This window comes from Stegodyphus dumicola, chromosome 12 (genome assembly GCF_044657685.1).
Source record: "Stegodyphus dumicola isolate Sdum_Otavi_A_Nest chromosome 12, ASM4465768v1".
Lineage (NCBI taxonomy): Eukaryota > Metazoa > Arthropoda > Arachnida > Araneae > Eresidae > Stegodyphus > Stegodyphus dumicola.
In genome coordinates, this window is record NC_140779.1 from 44,883,364 (window position 1) to 44,905,092 (window position 21,729).

At 32.3% G+C, this 21,729-nt stretch overlaps 1 protein-coding gene across 1 annotated transcript in view; it reads right to left on the reverse strand.

Moving 5' to 3' along the window:
• Window positions 1–21,729, reverse strand: part of Pex11c (peroxisomal biogenesis factor 11c) — a 51,228-nt gene that overhangs the window by 19,411 nt on the left and 10,088 nt on the right. The window contains exon 3 of the mRNA XM_035357760.2: window positions 13,004–13,060. Coding sequence (XP_035213651.1) covers window positions 13,004–13,060 — 57 coding nt within the window. The remainder of the gene's footprint in view (window positions 1–13,003; window positions 13,061–21,729) is intronic.

Here is a 21,729-nt window from a genome sequence, read left to right on the forward strand (position 1 = left end):
GTTTAACTTCCCACATGTTTCTGACTCAGCTCAAGCTATTTTGCATTGTGTTGATGTAGTGAATGAACGTGTACGTTCCTTGAGAACTCTTAAGCTAGAAATAGCTGATCTTTCTGATGTTCTTTTTGTTTATCTGATAACTGAGAAATTAGATAAAAACATAAAATTCTGGTGGGAAAGAACCTTGAAAAACGATTAATTAGGTACTTTAGGTAATTTACTCGAGTTTCTAAAAAACCACATTATAACCCTTCAGAATAGTAGAAACCAATCTAAAGATTTTAGGAAACTTTCTAATTCCAAAGTAACTTCTTGAGTGTCGAGTAAAAACAGTTGCATAATGTGCAAGGAAGATCATTCTCTTCACAAATGTGACAGGTTTTTAAACTTAAGAAAAACCAAAAAGAATTTAAGAAACACAAACTTTGTTTTAATTGTTTATCTTCTCAGCCTCATTTAGTGAAAAATTGTTGCAGTTTGCATAAATGTATGAAGCGTAAGTTGCCTCATACTGTTCTTCACTTTGATCGAAATCCCAAAACTAGAGAAAATGAGAAACCAAACCAAACGTCCTCACTCTCCCCCAGTGCTGAAGTATTCTTACCAAAGAATGAAGTCGTTACAAATGCCACATGTACAGGACAATTTAGTTAAAGGTGAAGCAAAGCATGTTTTACTGTGCACTGCTGTCATTAAAGTTAGTGATTCCAAAGGTAACACCATCCCTTTCAGGGGTTTACTAGACTGTGGCAGTGAAGCTAGCTTCATAAGTGAAGAGTATGTCAAAAAACTAAAGTTAGGTAGACTTAACAAAAAAATCGAAGTGTTGTGCCTTGGTTCGTTCAACAGTGGAGTTCAACAGTTCGTTCAAAGTGGAGAAGTGGAATTGATCTTTACCCCATACTTTGAGTTAAAATTCAAATTTCCAACATACGCATTCAATTCAACTTCAGATGTGCCTAACATGTCGCTTCCTTCTAAAATTGTGAATCATTTAGATGATCTAGTCTTGCCTGATCCTAAGTTCTATGAAAGAAACACCTATTGATATTTTTTTTAGGCATAAATGCATTTTTTACTTTGGTTAAGGGAGATATCATAGATCAATGCCCTTCGCAATTTGTTCTCAGTTGGGTAGGATCATATCTGGGAACACTATTACTGATGATTCAAATCTAACTACCACTTATACAGTGAATAATCTTCAGTTGAATACATATGAATTAGTTGAAAGATTTTGGTCTTTAGACTCCATTCCTGAAGTCAAACGTATCTCTAGTGAAGATAAAAAATGTGAACAATTCTTGAAAACAACACTTTTATGATCAAAATGGTCGTGAAACTTCCATTTAAAGATAACCCTTCAAGGTTGGGTAAATCTAAAGATCTTGCTTCACAAAGATTTAAATCTTTAGAGAGAAATCTCTTAAGATCTCCTGATACACATGATACTTGGATCTAGGGCTTATGGAACCAGTTTGTAGTTCAGAGTTCCCAAGTCAGGCATACTACATGCCACATCATGCAGTAATTAAAGAATCTAGCTCTACGAGCAAAATACGTGTGGTTTTTAATGCTACTAGTAAATGTTCATCAGGACTACCTCTTAACGACATATTGATGAAAGGTACTTGAATACAACAAGAGATGTTTCCAGTTTTAATCAAATTCAGATGTTACCCAGTAGTTGTCACAGCTGATATCATGAAAATGTTTAGAAAAATTCTAGTTAATGAAGAGGATAGAGATTTTCAAAGGATATTTTGGCAAGAAAAATCCAAGTGATCCTATTCAAGAATTTCGACTTAATACTGTCACATATGGCACTGCTCCATATTTGGATACTCGTACTTTATACCAACTTGCCTACGATGAGCAGAATAACTATCCTTTAGCTCCAAGGGCTGTACTTCCAAAACATTTTGTAGATGATTGTTTGGTAGGTGCTAAAAACACTGAAGAGTGCAAAACTCTAGTAAATCAACTCTTGCGAATGTTAGAACATGGAGGATTTCTTCTGTGTAAATGGTCATCCAATGTCTTGTTAGAGAATATACCCAAGGAGTTAAGAAATCTGAGCCAATGAAATTTCAAGACGATAGCTCAATCAACGTTTCAGGAATTAATTGAAATCCTCGAGAAGACTACTTTAACTTTTCTGTATCCATTTCTGGAGAAAAGTTTAAATACACTAAAAGAGATATCCTTTCTAACTTAGTGAAAATATTTGACCCGTTGGGTTGGCTTGCTCCTTGTATTACTTATGTCAAAATCTTGATACAAGACATGTGGAAGCTCCATTTATCATGGGATGAGCCTGTTAGTGATGATATTGCTAACAAATGGAACAGTTTTCGAAGGGATTTACAGCTTATTCAACAATTAAAAATACCGAGATTTGTTTTGAAACTATATTGATATTTGTGCCTTTTTTTGTGATGCCTCCGAGAAAGGCTTTGTGCAGCAACTTATTTGCGTTCAGTATCGAATAATTTGGACTTAAAAGTCTCACTCTTAACATCAAAAACAAGAGTTGCCCCCCCCCTCTGAAGGTGCAATCACTACCATCATTAGAATTATGCGCCACACTTTTGTGTGAATTTACTAAAATCAGTGTTAGAACATTTAGAGTTTCCTATACGTAACGTTTGGCCTGGACAGATTCAACTGTTGTACTGTCCTGGATTTCTTCAGAACCATTTCCCTTTTAGAATACTTCAACTAAATTCCCTTTGCTGCAAACCGTGTTGCCAAAATACAGAATACAATTCCTAATGAAAGGTGGAACCATATCAATGGAAAGCTGAACACAGCTTATTCAGGTACAAGAGGAATGTTTCCAGCCAAATTTCTGAATTGTAAAAGAATGTTCATGGGACCTACTTGGTTATATTCACAAGATTTCGAAACCTGTCTTGGCAGGGAACATCTTTGTGCTGATGTAGATTATGAAGGAGTTTGTAAACGTGCATTTCAGTATTTTATACAGTAAATGGAAATGACATTTTTAAACGGTATTCATCTTGGACAAAATTACATAATATAGTTGCTTAATGCCTAAGATTCATTTACAACTGTCGAAACTCCTCCGAAATTCGTTTGAGAAGTTTTCTGACAACCGAAGAGCTTCGATTAGCTACAAAAAACAGTGATAAAAAATGTCCAAGAATCTTATTTCCCTCAAGAGCTCTCTTGTTTAAAAACATCAAGAGAATTAAAATTTGTTGTTGTTGTTGATATTGTTGTTGTATGTTGATTGACTTATCGTGATGTCACCATTGTGCCTAGTTTAATAGAGCCGGATACAGTTCACAGGACTGTATTGCCGGCAATAACCTGCCAGTCAGTCAGTCATTAAAAAGGCAGAGAAGAGACATTCTGCATTAATAACTTTTTGGTCCTTTGTTTTGGAAGAAAAAAAAATTTCTTTTTTTTCAAAACTACTTATGTTGTCCTTGTGTATTTGTGAACGCACATGTTTAAGAACATCCGCCATGCGATATCAAAAAATCGCAATGACAGATGGTACACATCGCAAATTTATTACATTTCCTTGAGGAAATAATGGAAGGAAAGTCAACTGTGCATGATTTTTGAAACATACGAGTATTTCACCTTCTCGCAGACATAACAAAAGATAATAATTTCTAAAACTACTTCCTGAAGGCCCATGTACTCACACAACTCAGGACAAGATGAACGAAATAACTAAAGAACATCCAAATAACAGCCTTGAGTTTGCTTTGTGCTCATTGGCTAATATATGCAAGATGACATGCAGTGGCGCTCGCTGCCCATTGGAGAACTGGAGAACGACGTTTCTGGATACGTTTGCTCTCCCTCACAAAGCAAAAATTCTCATCCGATTCGCATGATTTTGGTTTAGATATAATCTAGAGAAAATTCAATTGCTTTCAAACGTCCAAAATCACTTTTTTTTTTTTTTCCCCCACATTACGAAGTATTACGCCAAGTTCCATAAAAATCGTGAGAAATTTTAAGAATAAGAAAAAGTCGGGAGAAATATATTGTAAATCGGGTTAGCGGGAGAGCGGTCGAAAATCGGGAGAGTTGGCAACTCTGCAATTAATTTTTTGTTAATGTTATTAAGTGTGCTTTAACTATTTGTCTTTTTTGAACCCTTAGAAGGCTTCAAGGCCAGGGATTATGTTTAGTACTTTTTGTTACCAAACAAAGTTCTGGTGTGTCTTTGCAACAATAGATGACGCTACTGCCTTACGATACAATTGTGGTTGCATTCGTAACGAACTTTTCAAATATGTGATTTATGTGTTCTATTCTTTTTTGTTTTCTAATCGCTACAGTGCTTTGAGTGATGCATGCATCAAATGCTGTGCCGTCACGTGCACGGCATTTCTTCTATTTCAAAGTGTTATCTAAAATAAATAAGTGATATACAGTCTACTCCTTTTTGTTTTTGTGAACTTATTCTTAATCACCCCCTAAATTTTTGTCTGTTATAATAAATAAATTTAAGTTTAGTTTTTAGTGTTTTAGAGAGTCTTTTACCTGTTCCATATTTCTGGCATCAGAAGTTCCTGCCTGGACACGTCTTAATCAATGTTGAACAATCACACTTTGACAACAACTGATGGTGATGTTATAAAAGTCAGTGATATTGTATTGGATACTTTATTCTTAACCCATTAGCCGCTGGTGTTGCATTGACGCAACTGTCAAAATAAATGCGTATATAAATATAACTACCTAAGATATTTTATACCAGCAGATGATTTTGTGTAGGGAATATTATGAAGATTATTTCTGTAAAAAAATATTTGCCTTCAACAATCATTTTGTTTATAATAATTATCTCGTACTTTAAGCAAAATTTTCGACCGGGTATTTTTGCTGAAAATATTTAACGAAAGAATCACTGTCTTTATGAGTGATCTATTTTTAGTCAAGGTCACCGTTTATCAGAACATTACATCAGTAAGATGTTTATATTTGTGTTGGGAAGGAAAGGAAAACTGGTGTGGCGCTGATGCAACATTAGCAGGAAACGGGTAGTCAATCTCCTTTTTCATTAATTCCTTTCGATGTTCTGGTTGTTTAAAAATGCCTAGAACGAGGTGTCTTACATTAGAAGAAGCCCTTCAAAGATTTTTTGATGAAGAAACAGATGATGATAATGTTAGTAATGACTAGAATGAAACTGATATTGTTGTTGTTCCCCCAGAAATTGCAGAAACTAGTGACGAAGAAGAAAGGAATGGCATTGTTTTAAATAATGTTAATAATATTTTACCAAATGATACTGCTGGAGAAGTTGAAATTCACATAAGAAGTAACTTTCAGCCTTCTAAAAGCAGTTATAGTCACACTAAAAAGTTTAAAAAGCAGAAGGCTGAAATCTTTAAGTGGATAGAAAAGGAACTGTTAGTTATGTCTCAGGAAAAACATGAAGAAAGAGATAGAAGAGAAATTATAAAAGACAAAATACAAGGTAAAACTACTGCAAAGATTTTCAATTTTCTTTTTGGTTTAGACATTTACTCTCTTCTCAATGAACAGAGAAATATATACACTCAGGGCAAAAAAAAAAAAAAAAAAAAACTCATAATTTATTGCATCTGAAGCCTATATGAGAAGATTTATTGGAATATTATTGTTTACAGGATATTCTTTACCTCAAAAAAAAAATGCATTGGTCTTTTGATAAGGGCATTTCTGTTCCTGTTGTACGAGAATCGATATCACGTTTGCAGTACAGGAATATGAAGCAGAACTTGCATTTGACAATAGTCAAATTGACAATACTTATAAATTATATGAGGACATACCATATCTAAACTTACTAAATATCACCACTTTTTACTACTGGAAATATAGTCTCTTTTAGATTTCAGATGCGAGAATGCATTATTCCTTTTGAAAACTCCTATTGAGAGTGTAGAATTAGCCAGAAATAGATCAGCAACAGAAAGACCTAGTAAATTCAGCATTCAAAAACCATTGCATAGAGATGGTAGACATTTTATCGTAAAGACCGTTGTTAACAAAAGACTTTGTTGTAAAGAGTACCATAGCCAGACTGTTTATAGATGCAAAGTATGTAATCTAGCTTTACATCATGATTGTAATCAAGATTTTCATGCTTGAATCTTTCAATTGAAATAATCTGTATTTGTAAAAGAAATACAATGCATACTTTAATATTAAATTAATTATAAGTAAAGTGATTTGTAGATTTATAAAACGTTATACAGCTAAAAAGTAATCCTGCGCTCCACTCAAAAAAACATCACACGAGTACAATCCTACTCACTAAACATCCGTACTCTTAATTCCGCTGACGCTGCGCGAATGCAACACTCGCTTTTTCCACTGGTAAGAGCATTTTTTTTATTTTCAATCTAAATTTATGTTATAAATGCTTAATTTAATATTTGTTATGATTTTCATGAAAAAGAAACATTCCTTGTAGTTTTGGTGGTTAATGGGTTAAGGCAGCACTGGAGAGTAAGCTAATATTTTATTCTTCAAAATGACGGCTTTGGAAAGTATCCCCCTAACACAGTTAACGTTTTTAAGGTAGGCAGCACAAAAAATATAAAATTACATACATAAATAGTAGTGTTTCAACCAGTCCTTAAACAGAAGTGAAAAAAATTAAGAAAATTTAGTAGCCTTAATGATAATTTCAATTATGTGTGACATAAATTAAATGTCTTTATTTAAAAAAAAATTACTGTGCATTGCAAATATTTTAAATATTGACTATATAGCTAGAGAAGAAATTGTGGATCACGCAATTACTTTGTTATCCGATTTAGAATTACTGAAGAAACAAAACCCACTTCTAAAATCTTTTCCTAGGATGAAGAAGCACCAGATGTCTTTTCCCATAATTTCTCTATTGGTGTCAGTATACTTAGTTTGATAACAACATATTCAGTGTGAATCTTCATTTGATCCACAACATTCAACCTGAATCTTCATTCGGTCAAAATGAAAGCAATCATTCATTTAGGTTTATATTAAAAGACTTGGCTGATACCATATGAATTTTAACCTTCTTGCTGCATATCCCGTGATTTCCACAGGCAACGTAGAAGTAGCAAAATTTACACAACCCCGATTTCCACAGGGATGCATTTTATCTGTCTATTTAACTGTGCAAACCACTCTTTTCTCATTCATTGTTTCATTTCAGCTCTCTGTGATGTTTAATTGTTTATTCGGATCTGGGTTAACAGATGGCGTTTGTTGCTCCGCGAAATACACAAACATGTTTTGCACCATTTTGTGCACTCTTTTCAAAGCTCAAAGATGTCTGGCAGAAAGTGTTTCGCGAATGATATAACCCACATTCCTGACAACATTTCTGACACTGATAACAGTTCTGACTCTGATTTCATGTATACTGCAAATAGTTATAGTGAAACTGATGAGAATTTCTCGGATTCCTCTGCGGATAGTGATAAATCTGAAGATACATTTTCTATTCAAGACGTTTGACAGAGGTACAAAATAGCCCACCAGCTCCTGCTTTATTTCCTTTACTTGGCAATCCCATAGTTTCATTTGCAAATTATTGAGCTAAGCATTCAATTCGGAAGTATTCAGATGTAAAATCCAGTGTTTACCCTGCCAGATGTACTTCAACTCTCAATCCCATGAGACTAAATGCTCAAAATTTTGCTAGCCATATACTTCCTAAATCCCATCAAGAAAGAGCCTCATAGACAGCGTGCTGTTTATTGCTACAAAAAAAATAAGCTGGCAAAAAAATTTACACAGAAATGAGAATTTTGTGCAAAGATTGCGAGGTAGGACCTTTGCCTTGAACTTTGTTTTGAAGTTTATCATATTAAGCTTAATTTCTAATAAATGTTTTGTAAGTATTTTGAACATTTTCATTAGTATATATGTTTTACCTTTGTATTTCATAAAATAAATTGTAATATGACCAAAATTAAATTTCAAAATTTTGTTTTTAAATGATTATTCTTCATCCGATAACCTTTTTTATGATTTAATTCTACACGAGACATGATAGTACAAGTTCTGTCTTTTTACATGAAGCATACCATGACTCCAACACATAAAGCAAGAAAAAATTAAATTTCTGAATGAAAAACTCACATATCAATCTGCTTTTTTACATTGCTTCTAGGTGTCATTACTTCTGCCTGTAATGTGACCATTAGCATATTACATAATGTTCAACCTTTCATCCAAATTTCATACGCGTTGTGTGCTTCCTTCATAATATAGCAATTTTAATGGCTAGCAGTGTATTCTTTTTTAAAGCTAAAAAAAGGGGGGTATGTTCAGTGCACCAGCTGGATTACTAACATCATTTTAAACAGAGCCAGTTAAAATTTATAACAAAGGGACTAAAATTAGGAATGGAACACAGGAGTTATTAAAAAAAATTCCATTACAAACTTTATCTCAACTGATAAATCAGATTTCATGCATTTTAGCAATAATAGCAAAAATGCTTTCAAATCAGCTACAATAAAAGAATGCAATAGCAACATACATCTCTCTTCTGTCTAGAATGGAAAAAGTTCTGTGATAATATGAAGCTGTTAAGATAATGCTAAAATTGGTAATTTTTTCAGAATAGATAGGATTTTGAATAAACATACTACCATGGAATCTTTAATAATAATCATCACCTGAAAACATACTACAGTAGAATCCCGAAAACTCAGCCAACTGTGGACTGAAGTGTGGCCAAGTTTGTGAAAATGCCGGGTTATAGGGAAAGGTTTTAAAAAAGAATAAGTATGAGTGTTTTCTCAGAAAATACAGTACTTGTATGAATTGGCTGCTTCAGAATACAGCAGTTTACAAAGAATGCAATACTGTAATTTAAATTGCTCAAATACTCTTAAACAAAGAAAAGTATGTACTTTTATACATGCCTAGAATACCTTCACTAATGAAAATTAACCAATACACACTGTAGAGTAATTTACCTGATAAGACAGACCTCAGAAAAATATTTTATGAAGGCATAGAGCTGTCTATAATGAAAATCCACTAGCTGACTTAGCAAAAACTAGCTACATTTTTTTAAAGAAATGCGTAACATCCTATTGTTTTCAGCACTGCGTTCAGCATTTTGCTGCTTCATCATGAAGACAACAAAGGAATAGTAAGTCTATTATGACACACCTTCAAAATACTGAAGGGTGGTTTCAACAGCTTTTAGTCAGTCACTACATAATATTTAAGGGGCTTGTATGGTGGAGTCTTCAACGTGTTCATTATTTTCCAGCATTTCTTCATTAACTATGACAGCAATAATTTCTGCATCAGACATAATGTCTTCCTCAGTACCATTCTGGAATCACTGACATCATTTTCATCGGCTTCTGCACATCGAGGAACTCTTTTCATAAGGACAAGTAAGTTTACATTTTCTGCATGATCATGTTCAATGAACTCATTTGCCTCGTGATCAAGGAGTTTTCACCAGGAATGAACTAGTATTAATGACTCAAACTCATTCCAGGCATTCGCCACCCATCCAACAATATCCAATAGCTTAATTTTCTTTTACGCTCTGGATAAAATCTTGATCATCATGGTTTGTAGAAAGAAAGGAGGTTATACCTTGTGCCTATATTTTCTCTTGAAACTAACCAAAACACCTTGGTCCACTGGTTGGCATAAATGGTAAAAATATTGCTCATGCGTCCCGATCTTTTAACACTTCTGTGTCTGGGTACAAAGTTAGAATAGCTTTCCTTGGCAGATTTTTAGATTTTAAAAACTGCTCAACTAATGAAACAAATACTTCATAGAATCAATCTTTGAAAATTGTACAGATCATCCAGGCATTCAACTGGTTTAGGTATCAAACGGAAAGTTTATCCATTTCAATGTGTTTAAAGGCACGTGGTTTCTTCAATTTTTGTATGACACTACATTTTAATCCTTTGCGGTGCACTATACGTTAACGTCGGAATTTCAACAAAAAAAGTTGTATGCAGTCTATTTAGTCCTAAAGGAGTATACAGGTAAAATTTTGTAAAAATTGCACTTACCATTTTAATTCTGTGGGTGTTCCATGAGGTGGAACACTGCGCTGCCAGAGCTTTTAAAAGTGAGACTAAGCGAGCATTGCAGTGAAGCACGAAAATGAGTAGAAGAGTTTGTATAAGAATGAAAAACTCTGTATTATGGCTGTATACATGGTTTCCTGGATATACACATTATTCTTGAATATATACGGATAATTGAGATAAATATCTATATACACATCTTACTATATACAAAAATATTTATAAATTTTCCTATTTCTTAGCTTCGTGAAATTGTTCAAAGCAAGTCACACCTTTTTGATGGAAGCACAAACCAACTTTGCAGGTTTTGCACGGCTTCTGCTTTGTGCTACAATGTGCACATCATCTATGCGTACCCTTCACCGGTATGTGTTCAACACTACTGTAGCGTTTTTCCCCGGAAACCTTTACTTTATGCCTGGGAGTATCTCCAGGTCTTGAAGGAAGTCACCTCTTCAAAGTTATCTCTGACGCTTTCATGGCACAGAGGGAACACAGCAAATTTTAATGGAAATATTTGGGCTGTAATCCGACGGTAATTCATGAAACACTTTTAGCGCTTCGGAAAGAGTTAGACCTCTCCGCGACATTTATGGAAAATTAATAATAAAAAAATTAACTATGATTAATATTAACAATAAAGAAGAATAAGCCATAATATATACATACACGAAAAATATCTACACAATTATTGAAAATAAACAGGAATGAGACTAAAATGCGACAGCAAAAAATCCGAGCAGGTCTAAGTAAAGATGAGTCAAGCTACTAATAAAATTCCCACCTAAAAACTACTCCCAAAAAATTCGAGATACCAATATTAGGGCTTTCATAACACAAAACACACCACATCCGTCAATACTGCTTTGTTTGAATTCATTCCTTGAAAGTAAGACTTTTCTCTGGTAACAGCTATAATTTAATCCTGTTTCATTGCAACTGTACAACTGCTCTCTGGTCAAACCTTCGTAAATATAAATTTCTGAAAGTTTTCCTTAAACTGAGACATACCCTCTGTGTCCCCATAGAGTTTTACCCCCCAAATACTAAGCTGTCACATTCTGTATCATTTTTTCTTGTGATCAAGCCAACACCACTGCTTGCAACAAATTTAGGATCTTTTTTTTTTTTTTTTTAATTTTATTCTTCATAAAATTTCACGGCTTTCTCATGGAAGAATGGCCCACTAACTGGCGTGCCCTTCTCTCTTGTTTAGCAAAATCAAATGTAAAGTGCCTCATTTAGCTCATTAAACAACAATTACTTCATACTTTTCCTTTCTTTCAACGTTTCTATATGTATTATCTAACACACCACGACTTGATTTCTGTCCACTTCTTCCAGTCTCCGATTGTACTTTTTCGACTTCCAAGTCCTCCACTGACACTTTCTCCCTTATCCAATCTCTTTAATACCCCCAACTTTTGCTCTATACACAAGTTCACTTGTTTTCTTTTAATGGAAGATGCCATCGCATAATACTGTCCGCACCCACTAACTTTGAAATAGCTCTGAACAATACAATACAGTCACTCACATCCAGTTATGCAATGCAGTTAAGAAATTAACTAAACCTGGCAAAGGCTGCATGTAGATTGAATGGCTGAGCGTGTGCTGGCACCAATCACATAGTAGAGGAGTGGGAGTATGATACAAGACACAGGAATGAGGGAAGAGGAGTACACACTGGCATGGGCAATAACCTTGAAGATATCTGCACGTGGGATTTTTTTTTGCTCTGCCAGGGTGTGGACGAGTTATCTGAACTGCCGGGTTATCCAGTACCAAGTTTTGGGGACTATGAAATATTTAATAATAATCATTACCTGAGTAGCATTAAAATAATTCTAGATTTCCTTATCAAACAATGAACAAGAGGATTTTTCTACATCATGCTGAAATCATTTTGTGAAAAAGACTCAAAAAGTTCAAATAATGTAGTGGCAATTTCGGGTCTGAACCTATATGCCACTCAATTTTCTATGTGATGGATGAAAATAAATTACACCAGACTATAATGAAAATAGCTAACCTTGAGTCTTCAAAGCTGTGCCAAAAGCAAGATACATACTTAGAAGAATCAAATAACATTTTTTATGTAATTAAATTAGACCCCATTAAAAGGAAAATAATAAAAAATTAACGAAGCAATTTTTGTTACAATATTTGTAGACATTTTACAGATTTAAGAGAAGGAATAATCTGCTTTGAAGCTTAAAACAAACAAATTAAACATAATAAAAATTTTGAATAGTATAGATTATATAAAATTATCATAAAAATTTACTGGGTGTTGTAAAGCTGTGCTTTAGTACTGATTTATTTGTATATTCTACTGAAAAATTCAGAAATCAGATAATTTTGATTCTGTATTGCTCCATTTTAAGTTCAATTCAAATATACTGATTCTGAAAAACAAATGTAGATAACAAACTGGAGCACACTGAAAATTAGGGAAAACAGCAACTTCATTTTGCTGTACATTTTGAATAAATCTCTTATTAATTTTCAAAATGATCAGACACAGATACATTATCTTTGGTAACAAAAAGAAGTCTGAATGCTTTTTTTACTGAAAAACAGGGACCTGTGTCTGATCATCCTCCAAATCGATAAGGTTGAAAATTTAAGCCAAAATAAGGTTGCTGTTACGCTTAGTTCTGAGAAATAAGGATCTGTAAATTTCTGCAGCACATTAGATGCACTTCTTTGAATATGCGAACAAAGCATTTAATACTGAATAATAGATTTTATAATCTAAACTTGATAAACAGTTATTTGTAATTTTATAGAATAGTTAAGAAACCACAAAAGCCTAGATTAAAAAGAGCATAAACTACATAACAAATTTTAAATTACCACCTACTATAAATTATGTAATTTAAAAATTATCTGTACATTACAGAATTTTATAATATTTATATCTTGACAATAATTATGTTCAATATACTTACGTTACATTTTTTAAGCCATGTGTTTTCTTCTGTAGAAATGACATCATTATAAGTGACCTATAATCAATATCACGAATGAGTTTTCAAAATCAGGGCCAGATACAAAAGACTTCAAGAAAAAAATACTTAGGTATGAAGTTAATTTTTTTTAATACTATAATTCTACAAATACACAACTACATATTTTAATGAAAAATTAAATTAATTTTTTTTTTAATCTGAAGGGTTTCAGATTTTAAATTACGTCCAAAGGGGCTTTTTTTTAACGTTTTGTGTGTTTCTTTTATTTATTAAATATCATGTTCTTCGCACTTAAACTATAAAATTCACTTCAACAGCAATGTCGCAAAATAATTTTAAAATGAGCATATCTTTAGAATTTTTGATACACAGTTCAGCGCCCACTGGAGATGATAAAAAGATTTTTTCACCCCGCCGTAGAGTGTTGCCATCGCTCGCTTTCAAATCGTTGAGTTTGTTACTCAAAAATTCAATAAAGTTTTACAAAATATGAAATCAATAATAAAACAAATTCCAAATTTTAAATTCGGTCTGTACACATGCCTATATTCGTAGGCGGATTACGTCATTCAAAATTCGATGCCTCTATGTATTGTTGTTTTATCACAATGCAAGAAATATACATACATTTATGCAGATTTTTCATTATTTAATTTCTTCAAATATAATGTAGGACTCTAACATTTGGTGGCAACAGTTTGAAAAGTGAAACAGACATTTATAGTGATTCAACGTAAAATCGCAAAATGAAAACAATAGTCCTTCAGGGACGAAGCCTCTTTGGACTTATGGTGATTCCTATCATATTGTTACCTATATGTTGGTCTCGCATTCCATATCACAGATTATGTGACACAGACTGCATTAATATAAATATTAACTAGACATAGTGCACAGTAAAAATTTAGCTTTATTTCAGAACTTCATGCATACTCCCTGACAGCCGGCCTGTTTCCTCTCCTCCTACTCGTAAGAAGCTTCTCCTCTAGGGTTGCCACATTTTATCAGAGGGCGCAAGGCACGCTCCTTATCGCCATCACCACCGACTAATAAAAATATTGATGCTTGGATATGCAGCAAACTTTTTCAGTAAGAAATAAAAGAGAAAGTAACTAATCTGCTTTTATAAATTATGATAACACTGTTTCGAATTAAAACACAAATGCAGTGGTAAAATATATACTGTACATATACTGTACATAAATGAAGCACTGCATATGATACTGTAAAAGGTATACAACTGTATATGTTTCCAGCAAAGTATGAAATACCTGCATTTTATAGAATGCCTAAGCATTGTATATAATGCCAGACTTTTTAGGCAAAGTATGAAATATGAGAACTATTACATACTTTCCCTAGGCACTGTATATAATACCTAGGCATTCTATTGAACAACATATGCTATTTAGACAAAGTATGAAAAAAGGTTCTGATAAGGTTATTATACAAATGACGTGCATTTCTCAAAAATGCAAATGTTATTCTAAAAAAATAATAAAGAGTTCAATTAAGAAAAATTTATTCAAAAGATGTAAAGAAAAATTAAAGTTGTACAAACAAATTAAAGTTGCAACATGATAGGCTTGAATGACATTTAGAATTACATTTCATTGCATTTTTTATACTAAGACGTTTTATATTTTGGCACCTTGTTTTACACATACATTTGACGAATACTAGGTCCCTTCCACAGGACTGAGTATTTGCAAATGACCAGAGAGGAATTTCATGGTCAGGAATATCTTCAATTCTAAGCAAGTTTTTGTGGCATAAAGGGAATTGTGATCTTGCATACACATGTTTTAAAATTCTTTCAAAAGTTTTTAGTCGGTAGAAACCATCCTTTATCACAATAAACTGCCAATAAATTGCGTGAATCACTTCCCCTCTTGTCGATGTCAGGAATAGAAACTCACACAGCAGCTCCCAAAGAAGCAGTGAGAATTTTTTTTTTTTTTTTTCCCCTGAATCCTTTTCACTTTTTTTTTGGGGGGGGGGCTTGTATTTCCAGATTGATTTTAAAAATTATTTTATCTTCAATAGGATTTTTAGTTTTGAAACAAAAGATGCACAAAATATCCATTTCATCATCTTTACTAGCATGGCCACAGAAGGTATAAATTTTTCCACAATACTTCTTGCATGGAAGTACATCATTCATTTCCTTTAATCACACACAACAGGTATCAGAAATGGAAATTTTTTCGGTAAGCATGTTTTCATCATGTTGGTTGGTTGACGTGATTACGGCAAAGGCTTGAGGGTTATTAGCCTAAGGAAAGAGATGCCTTCGTAGAGTAATTTCTAAGAGACTGGCTCGTATACACGTTACACATGGCGGAAACCATGAAAACACCCATGCAGGCAGCCCATTCATACGATTCAAACCTTGGATCGAACTACCATTGTTCAGTGACATTACCACTGATGAGCCTTTTATCATGATTGGTTAAATCCACTATCAACTATAATCTCATCCATGTTTTTTTTCTTTTTTAAACAGGCTCTTTTTCTTGCATAATTTAATTAGTCCGAACTTTTCCCATTATTTGGAAGCTTTCTATTATGTATTTCATACTTTGAGAGAGATACTGAGATGTATTTTATACTTTGTCAGTTTTGGTATTCTAGAGAATGCCTAGGAAATGTGTGAAATATAAAATGTTTCATACACTGCCAGCTAGTTTAGGCATTATATACAATGACCAGGCATTCTATAGAATGCCGAATTTCAAAACTTTGCCGGTAACATATACATAAAATTTTTCAACATATTCTAATGTCTGTGATCTATGTTTGGTAATTGATTTCATCCTCTTTGCAATATTAGCTGGATTTAGTAATATTTTTGTTTTTCACAGCACCATCATTTTTCACAGCATTTTTGACACCATCTCACTCAGCATACAGTATGTAAGAGCTAAGAAGCATATATGGATACAATCTTCATACTTTTGAACAATCTCTTTTTCCACTTCAATGGTGATCCTAATAATTTTCTTCCTTGCTCAACCCTTATCATTAACTTTCCTAAAACTCATAGTTAACGAATTTACAAAAAATTATGCAAAGAAACATAAATTCACTAGAAAATTTAATATTATGGCATGGGTTATTTAAGAAATAATAGAAAAAGGTATACTAATACGCATGGGGAATTGTAACACTATCTTCGAAAAGGTACACAAGAGTAATGTGTGCAGTCATGATTGATCGAACTTGAACCATAATCCAAACATATATCATATACCAAACAAAAATTTTCACATCAAAATAGTACATATATTAAGTTGGGCAGTTGCAGAAATGTCTCGGAAGAGGTAAACAAGTGTAGTGTGCTCATAAATCATTAAACTTGAATCGTATTCCAAATAAATATTGTTTACTAAACAAAAAATTTCTTTTCGAAACAGTATGTATACTAATTTGGACATAATTCAAAGAAGATGTATACCAACAACAACTGTATTTTAGTTATGTGAATTAATTCTATATGCATTACAAGACAAGAATAGTAACAAAGATATTTATACACATTACAATACATTACATGGCATGAAAGTTGGCTTTACTTAGATGTCAAGATTGCACACAATATGACAACAATTCGATTTGATATGTAGTCCCTGATTAATCATGCTTCATATATAGCACCATAATTTACACCATAATTCAAATCTTTAATATCAGTACCTTATCTTTTATAGTGACATCAGAACTGCTACCTCTACCATCTATTTCCACCTTTATCATACTATAACCATTGTCATTTCCTCCACTGTCCCTCAAAAATAATTCTCAAATCCATCAAGAACACTAGATATTTAAGTCTTTTCTTATAATATTCCTTATTCTCATTTATTCATGAATGAAAACCTACATAACCAAAATTTTATGGATCATCAATTTGGTAGAAAATTGCAGAACTTTCCCATTTCTGGTTAAAATTTCCAAGCACTCAACATGTTGTAAATCTTATAAAAATAATCTTTAAATGGTTTATTCACTGAAAAACTAAGAAGCCAAAGAATAGTTCTGGAACCAAAGAACAAAATAAAATTTCCCTGGAATTGTAGTAGGAACAGTGTTCAATCATTTCATTCCTTTTTTTACATCTTCTATTTCAGAGATTTCCAAACTTTTTTTATCATGTACCCCTACAATAAAAATAATTATAAACTGCTGACCATAAATTATATAATATAATATAGTACAGTATAATATAATGCATAGCTATTATCTATGAAACCTGAAAAACTGGGAGATATTTTGTGAGAAAAACAGGCAAAATTGGGAGGTTTTCATGTTGTTTTGTGATGCCATTTCAAAGGAGCTCCAAACTGATTTAAATTCACTTTATAATATATGATTCATGTTACTGAATCATTTGTAACACAATTCAGATGCATGATACATAAGTTTCATTACATATTCTAAATTTTAAGCTATTTGGCTAAATTTATTTTACAATTTCCTTAAATTTTTATGCTGAGAAAATCCCATACAGAGTAATAAAGTACTATTTATCAAAGTACATTTAAATATACTGAAAATTAAATTAAGGCACATAATATTTATCTGGATAAACTTAGTAATGTACAATATAATAAAGCAAATATTAAATGATTAAACATCGGTTTAATCTTCATATAAAAATCGATAAATGTCTGCAGTAGATTAAGGAAACTTGGATAAAATGAATGCAATATGATAAATGTCAATAAAATGTAATAAGGAAAAATACAGTTCAGATGAAATAAAATTTAACAAGATAAATTATAATTCAGAAGTCAAACAACAAAAAGATAAATTATTTTGAAAATCACTAGGGCTGGAGGAATAAAATTTGCACAATTTAAGTTTCATTCATTCCATAAATTTCATTTATTGCTGGGAAATACTTTCCTTAGTGTAAACACTAAAAATTAAAAACTGGAAGATGTGATGAAAAGCCAGAAGAGTTGGAAGCTATGATAATGTAAAATTAGTTGGAAGCTATGATAATGTAATGTAAAATGTGCGTAAGCAGTTATGATGTTGAGCTCTCCAGACACAGTGACCAAGGAGAAAACATGGCACTCATGTAATACATAATCCTCCATTCGCAAGTGACTGTGAGTCTACTTCTTAGCAATACCTCCAGAGATCACTCTGCATAATTCCTACAGTATATGTACCCCACTTTGGATTATTCACAGACCAGTAGAACTTCCCCAAACAATTATTTTTTTAGTAACATTCATCAGCTTTGAGCCACTTCTACACAAATTCAGATGATAACCAGTCTTTTCTTGGACCCTCATAAAAAATGCATCAGGAATTCTTTTTGGTACTGTCACTTGTTTGAAAACTAAGGAAAAAAAAAAAAATTTCCATCAGCAGTCATTGGCAGAATTACGGTACAACCCAGTTTCTCAGCCTCTGTAGTGTTTTATACAAACTTTCCCTAAAACTAATCATTTATGTCTATTTTCTGAATTCAAGGAGGAAATAAAATTATGCAAGTAAATAAGTAATAAAATAGCTATGGGGAAGAATTATATAAATAAATACAATAACACTTAACATTAATTATTTTTAAAAAAATAAAATATTAAGAATGCTATGCAAAAATAAATACACCAGAAAACATTTAAAAATAAAAAAACAATATGAACATCAAAATTTTCTCACACTGTTGCTAAACATTACTCTGATTACACATAATGCAATTTAAATATAAAAAAACCCTTCCTCTCTCCAAAGAAATGTGTTTATTAAAACTTTATATCATTATCCACTCAGTAGACGAACTACAGCTAGCCAATCTGCTTATATTATGTCATGTAATCATCCATCTATATCTTTCCTGTTTTTCAGTCTGATACATTACAACAATATGCACAACTTAAATTTTGCTCTCTTTTCTAATAAAGCACTTCTTTGTTTGTTTTCATGCACACGTTTGAATGGGTATGCTGAAAGAACAAATTTGATAGAGTGGCTGGAACAATCTCCATCACTTAAAATGATATAGCTGGCATAAAATTTTAGCCATCTTATTCTTCTCTCAAACATTACAAATTCATAACTGCCAACCTTGAAATCTGAAAAATCAGGAGTTTCTGTGAGGTTTTTGTAGCTATACTGTTTTAAATGAACTCAAAAGTTCCATGCACTAAGAAACTTAAAATAAAATGAACTATTAATTTAATGTACTGTATACAAAGTTCCTAGCTGTGACCAAAGCAAAATTTACAAGTTTTATGTACACCTGAAAAGAAAATGCATAAAAACATTTCAATGTGGATGTAGTCAGTTCATTCTTTTCAAGCAACAATCAATTCGTAAATAATTTGTTTTTTATTGTCAAACCACAAAACAAAAACTTTAGACACTTAAGGTTAATATGTATAACATCATGATTTAAATTTAATGAAATATAACAACTTTTCTCAATATCAACAAAAGAATTAATGTGGCAATAACACACCATGTCAATTATCTTAAACTGAAACAAAAAAGTTGCCAACAGCAGTTATTTATTTAAAAGGCTCACATTAATGAAAAAATTTCAACAAACAATGATGTTGCATGCAATCATGTGTTTCTTCCATGTCAGAACAAGACCTTATGTGATAATAATACATTTAATGTTTGGCAATGCTATTTTATTTCATATTTTGAAAAACTTACAATTGTTTTAATAACAAACTCTATGATTTGAAAGAGAGCAGTGGCAACACTTTTCAAAATAAAGTATTTTGGTAAAAATATATTTACGGGTGCTCCTTGGCAATAATTGGTGGTTTTTTGGCGGTACATGGACACCGAGTTTGTGCAATTCTTTGACTTGTTATTTTGGCTTTGTGTAACGGCTATTTTTGAGCCAAAATAACAAAAGGAATTATTGCACAAACTCGGTATCCATGTGCACATTGACCTATTTTTACATAAAAATAAATCAGAGAATTGCACAAACTAGGCACTGCGCACTCTCTTGACTTTGTCCATATACACATTGATCTATTTTCACTTAAAAAGTCAAAGGAGCAGCCAACAAAAAATATATAATCTCAATAAACTACATTTTAAACCAAACAATGAAATAACATAAAAAGGGGAATTAATCTTAGCACTACGCAAAGGAAATATCCACTAAATAATATATATTATTTAGAAACGTTCCTGCCTTCAGTCAAACAAAATTCCTTAACAGGATCCAAAAACTTTCTAAAATTATCTAAACTAGAATCTGTATACTGGCATCATCACATACGTTCAAAAAAATAAGAGTAAAAAATATCTTCCATAGTCCTGATATACTACGACGTTCGACCATATGCATTTCCTTCTTACAAAGAGGACACTTAATAACGGCTACTAAGTAAACCTTCATTTACACACCAGTCAATTAATCATTTTCTCCATTTCCTCCCAAATCGTACAGAAACTTCAAATTAATCTTACCACATTCTTATCTAAAATCCGATACACACTTTCCAAATCTTTTCCCATCATTCAAATTGACTGCAATCACGCAACCAATTATGCCATAATAGGGTTTCCATAACATTCAACAACTCAGGTTACCATAAATGAAATAACAACTTGGCCATAAATGAAACAGCAACTTAGCAATAATTCAAGGGGTACCCTTAAATCTACTCTAACCCATTTATATGTCCAGCACACAAGACTGTTGTCACTCAGAAAAATTAAGGTGAAAATTAGCATTTTCAGTTTTTAATTAATATCTCAGCTGATTAAAGTCATATACCGATCAGAGTGGTTGAAAGTGCTTCCCACGAATTTTTAGAATCCGGGGTAACTCTCTCAAAACTCAGCTTCCCACCATTCCAGAGAAGATAATGCCACAAACAGACACACACATATTTTAATAGTATAGATTCTGATATCAAATACATTAATATTTAATTAGATATTCTAAATTTTATGTTCTTTGCTAATTTGATATTGTGAATTTCTTATATTTTGATACTGAGTATGGAAGAAAAACTTTAATTTATTAAAGTTCCTTCAAATACAATGAAAATAAAATTAATTAATTTACATACTATTGCGGAGATAAATTTAGTAATGTATTATTGATATTAAACAAAATTAAATGTAAATATTAGCCAATTAAACATTGTTTAAATCTTCATAAAAAGTTCTACACACGTTTACAACAGATTAAGATAATTCAGATCAAATATAATTTAATCAGTCAAACAAATTCCTTAACAGGATCCAAAAACTTTCTAAAATTATCTGAACTAGAATCTGTATTTTGGCATTACCACATAAATTCACAAAAATAAGAGTAAAAAATATCCTCCATACTGCGGTATCCTCTGACGTTCGACCATACGCTGAAACTTTTCTGCATAAGTTATGCTGACTATATACTGATTATAGGAGGGTGAGATAGAAAGTGTACTATTTAGGTTTCATTATTTCAATAAATCTCATTTAACTGCTGAGTAACCTTTTTCCTTGGGAGTTTTGCTTAGTGGAGGTTAAAAAGACAAGAGATTCGGTGATCTAACTGGGACACCAGAAGAGTTGGCAGCTATGTTAATACCATATAAACAGTGATGTGTGAAGAATTTTTGATAATTATCTCAGTTAAAAGGATAAAATAGTACATTGTATAATAAAAATTTTGACATATTTTCATATTTTAATCTTATTTAAACATAAAGCAGGACAAAGATCCT